Here is a 4,795-nt window from a genome sequence, read left to right on the forward strand (position 1 = left end):
GCGGCCGCGGTCCCGCGTCTCGTACGTGCGTCCTGCGCGCGGCTGACACAGCCCACTGACGGCTGACGCGGCCCGCGCCTGCCCACTGGTTCTCGGCCTTGAAAGTGGCTGCTCCAGGCGCGGCGCAATTTACGACACGAGCACCGCCACCTCCACCCAGCCTCACCGTTGTCACTGTGGCTTGCAGGGGTGGGGAGGGGAGGGCAAGGTGTCGCGGACTGCGCCCTCACCGCGCACCCCACGTTCCCTCCCGGAGAGCCCCGTCTCCGCACCAGGCCCCGCGGCGCCCGCGGAGGAGGGAGCTCCCCGCTCGCGCCCGCTCCAGCCCCCGGGGCCAGTACGCTGCCACCAGCCTGCCGGGCCCTGACACACACTGCAGATGTCACTGGGCTCTGACCTCAGCTCAGGGGACCGGCCGCCAGCCCCGCGTCTGTCCCTGCACCTGCCCTCAGCGCCCAGCATTGCGTGGCCCCTAGGAACGGCGCTGGGGCTGGGGCAGGGGCGGGCGAGGGCTCGCGGAGGACACGGTTCTTCCAGGTTCTTCCAGGGGCGGGAGACCCTTCCTTGGAGAGGGCGAACAGCATGCAGCCCAGGCACAGCGACGACAGGCGGCTCCATCCACTCAGTCTCCAGCAACCCGGTCACCCCCAACCCAGGAATTCCGCCCTCCTTGCTGGCGCTTCCCCCTCCGCCCAGACCCTTGAGCTCTGCCTGACCCGCACTCGCTTAGGTGGGAAATGCGCCTAGAAAGACTGAGTCATCCCCAAACGGCAAAAAAGAGGACCTTCCTCTGTCATCCAGCTTCTTCTGCTCCTGCAGTGGCCAAAGCGGGTCAGACCAGAAGTTCCTGTATTCCCAGGGTGCAGGCTTCCACCCATGTCCACCCCTGCACCCCCACCCCCTCGCTTCAGTGGGCCCCATCACTTTCCTACCCAGATGCCCCTGGGAAAGATAGGCACATTTTCCAGAGGGCTGGGAAGGGCCATAGGAGTGGATGTGGGGTGGAAGGCACAGCTCCGGACACCCACGTCATTCTAGAATGGACACCAGCGTCCACATGCCCAACAGTTGGCCAATGGACCCGCACGCGATGTGGTTCCCCCACCGCCAGGCGCTGTCGCTGGCACCCTCGCAGCCGCCCCGCTGTTCTGTGGGGAGGGACGTCCATGTAGCTTTCTTGTCTTGTTGGTTTAGGCTGGTTCTTGGCAGAGGTTCCAGGCTGTTTCGGCGGGGGGGGGGGGGGGGGGTGGAGAGCCTGGAGTGGACAGGTGGGCTCTGCAAGAGCCCAGGAATTTGCATCCAGAGCAGCCCGTCCTGGTATCAAGATGCAGAACACTCTCAACACAGGGGGTCTCAGGGGTGTCCGGAGCCAGTCTGGGGCACTGCCCTTGGGAGCACAGCCCAGTCCTGGGAGTGCCAAGGTGGGCACAAGGTGGGAGAGCACCCGCCTGAGCCCCATCCCGGGCAGGGCTTTGGGGGCTGGGGCCGAGGCGGAGGCGCCGTCCTGGGCCCCCTCGCATGCACGCCACCTGCCCACCTCTTTACCGCTCTTCCCCTGCATCCTTCATGTGCTGGACGGCTTGGCACCGTCTTCCTCTGCTGCGGTGAGCGCTCCACAGCCAGCTGCCCCACCCCCTCCCACAGGGGCATCCTGGGCTGTCCCAGCAACGGCAGGCCCCCTTGGTCTGGCCCTGGTGGCTGTGACTACCAGTAATGGCGGCCACAGTGGAACCAAACCACGGGCTGAGCTGGGGGCGGCGGGGCGGGGCGGGGCGGGGCGGGGGGAGGCCGACCAGCCTCAGTGGCTCCCTGTAGTCTCCTCGGTTGGCTCATTGAGGGAACTGCCCCCTGTTGGCAGAGTCTCTCCCTAGAAACATCCCCTCCACCCTCCCATCCCCCCACATTCCAGAAGTCTCCCAAGAAAACAACACTCAAAGCATGTGACATTTATCTCAAGGAACAGAGCACAGACACGTCCCTCAATGGAGGTGGACGAGAACATGGATACCAAAACGGGAAAGAGGCGATCGGCTCAGAGGCCACGACATAGTTTAAGGCTCCATGTGTACCTATGTGTGCGGGTGTTCACACGCACGTACACACACGTGCACACACACGTGGCACCTGACACGGGAGCGGAGGCCCAACGTCAGACGCTGCTTGCCGCCTGCCTCAAGTATTGCGATTGCATTTATTAAAAAGTATAGGACAGGGAGAGCACGCATCATTCTGAGCGAAGCAGCGCACTTGGGCCTCCCCGCATGAGCCCTGTGTCAGCCAGCCGAGCCACCGTCGAGCACACGTGGCCACACCGCCTTGGCACGATCGGGCGTGATGGCGGCTTGTGGGAGGTGTGGCAGGTGCATAAATACCCTGGGCTCCCATCCAAACGGCATGACAAAACTCCCAGAGCCCCCTCGGAGAAGCCCAGTGTCACCCCAGTCCCCTCCAGGGCGCCACGGGCAGGGTCTCGGGACGGCGCAGTCTGCGCATCAGGACCAAGGAGGCCCTGGGGACCCCCGGTTTGCTCCTGGACCCCGTGCCCACCCAGCCCTGGGGAGTGGCCGTCCGGTTGTGGCACGCCCTCCCCCCCGTCTCCATCAATCCCATGTGGCGAGCAGAGCCCGGACTGGAAATGGCGAGGGAGATGACCAGGAGCGTGTCGCATGGCGAGTGGCGTTTGGCTTGAGCATTAAGGCCGGCGCTGGGCACGGGGTCCTGTGGGAGAGCAGTGCCTCCCCAGGGCGGGGCCGGGCCGCCCCCAGGCCCCTCCTGCTGCCGCGGCCCCTCCGTCCACAGCGGCTGTGCTCTGCATCTGTCTGCCACGCTGGGGCTGGTTTAAAGTGCTGGTGCCAGGGAGGGGGCAGGGGCCGGCCGAGTTCCACAGGGGTTGGCCACACTGCCCCAAAGGGCTCTTAGGTGAGGATGTAGTTGATGAGCAGCTGACATGCCAAGAACACGCAGAGCAGGAACCAGGAGCGGGGTCTCTGCAGGAGGCCGGTGGCCGGTGCCTGCCTGGCCCTTGCTGTGGAGCTCAGCATGGCTGAGAGGTGCCTGCAAGGACAGGGCGCAGCGGCTCAGCCAGCCAGGCAGGGTGGTTCACCCCTGCCCTCCAGGGACATCGGTGTGTGTGGGGGTGGGGCGCACGTTAGGACAGGGACCTCAGGGGACAGCGGCTGCACTGGGCCTCCTGGGCACATTGCAGGGAGAGGTCGGGGCTGTGGGTGCTGGGCCCCTTGTAGCCTCCCACCCACCTGCTGAGATGGCCTGAGTTGTGTCCCCCCTAAACTTATGTTGGAGCCCCAACCCCTAGGACCTCAGAATGTGACTGTTTGGAGATGAGACCTTTAAAGAGGTGACAGAGAAAGGTCATGGGGCGGGCCCAAGTCCAATGTGGCTGTGTCCTCACAAGAACACAGACATATACAGAGGGACGACCATGCGGGACACAGGGAGGAAACACCGTCCACACACCCAGGAGCGAGGCCTCGGGGCAAACCGCCTGCCCACATTGGAGCTCGAGCTTCGGCCTCCAGAACCGGGGACAGTGAGTGTGGTTCAAGCCGCCTGGTCTGTGGACTGGGCAGCAAGCCTCCTCGGTGGCAGTAGGCAGCCTCTCTGACCCTCCCCAGTCCCCAGGCCTCCGGGCCCAGCTCCACCATCTGGGCCCCTCCTCCCAGCAGGGCCCTCCTGTGGTGGCTGCCACTCTGAGGACTGGCCTGTGCTCTCCTCTCCTCCAACTCCTCCCCGCCGACCTGTTTCTTCCTCCAGGAAGCCCTCCCTGAATACGTGGGTGGCATTCCCCTCCCCCCCCCACATTCTTCCAGAGGGTCAGGCTCCCTTTCTCTTGGTGCCCTGCACAGCCTCACTAAGGAACAGGCTATGACAAAGGCATGTCACAGGGGCCTCGTCATTGGCATTCGGTTTTAGCTTTCTTAACTGCCCTTAAAACTAACAGCCACCCAATGCTGGCTGGGTGCTAGGCAGAGCTCAGCCTCCTGCACCATCTGCACCTCGCCCAGGAGCGGTACTGTCACCCCATCTTACAGAGGGGGAGACCGAGACACGACCGCCAGAGGTCCTACAGCCAGCGAGTCCCGTCACCTGGACTGAACCAGGAAGCGGGCTTTGGAGAGAGCCGGAAACTATAGCCCTGCTCGGCTGTCTGCTGCTGGAGGGGCCCACGAGGCCCAGCTGGCCCACATCCGCCGTGGCCACAGAGAGGGCCTCTCGGACTCTCCCTGCTCACGCCCTCGCTCACCCGCCCTCTCCTGAGGGTCTACTGTGAAGGGTGCTGCAAACTCAGCGGTGAACCTGGAGATGCCGGGGCAGCTGCTGCCGGCAAGTGTGTCCTCTGGGCTCCGTGCCCTCTCCAGCTCTGCACGCACCGAGCATCCCAACTCAGCCCGCTCAGACAGAACGCCCTGCCAGCTGCCGGCAGTTGAGGGGGCAGAGCCCAGGGGTGCTTCCTTCTGCCCTCACCTGCATCCAGACCTTTTGCAAGTCCCAAGAGTCCTGGCTCTGGAGCGACATCTGGATGCTCCCCGTCCCTGGCTCTCCTGCCCATCCCTGGCCTCCTGCCCAGCCCTGGCCCCTGCCCAGCCCTGGTCCCTGCCCAGCCCTGGCTCCTGCCCAGCCCTGGCCCCTGCCCAGCCCTGGCTCTCCCAGCATCCGGCTCGGCTGGGCCCCAGAGTCAGGCCTACCTGTGGAGTTCCTGCTGGGCCTCGCGGATGGACAGGATGGCCTCGTGCAGGGCCCGCAGCCGCCTTGCCTCCTTCCCACACCGAGGGCACGG

General features: G+C 65.2%; 1 protein-coding gene across 1 annotated transcript in view; it reads right to left on the reverse strand.

The window, feature by feature from the left end:
• Window positions 1-1,931: 1,931 nt before the first annotated feature.
• Window positions 1,932-4,795, reverse strand: part of OSBPL5 (oxysterol binding protein like 5) — a 27,477-nt gene continuing 24,613 nt past the window's right edge. The window contains exons 16-17 of the mRNA XM_039840389.1: window positions 4,704-4,793; window positions 1,932-3,054 (exon numbers count right to left, since the gene is read on the reverse strand). Coding sequence (XP_039696323.1) covers window positions 2,916-3,054; window positions 4,704-4,793 — 229 coding nt within the window. The 3' untranslated portion in view covers window positions 1,932-2,915. The remainder of the gene's footprint in view (window positions 3,055-4,703; window positions 4,794-4,795) is intronic.

This window comes from Pteropus medius, unplaced genomic scaffold (genome assembly GCF_902729225.1).
Source record: "Pteropus medius unplaced genomic scaffold, Ma_sr-lr_union100, whole genome shotgun sequence".
In the NCBI taxonomy this organism is placed as follows: domain Eukaryota; kingdom Metazoa; phylum Chordata; class Mammalia; order Chiroptera; family Pteropodidae; genus Pteropus; species Pteropus medius.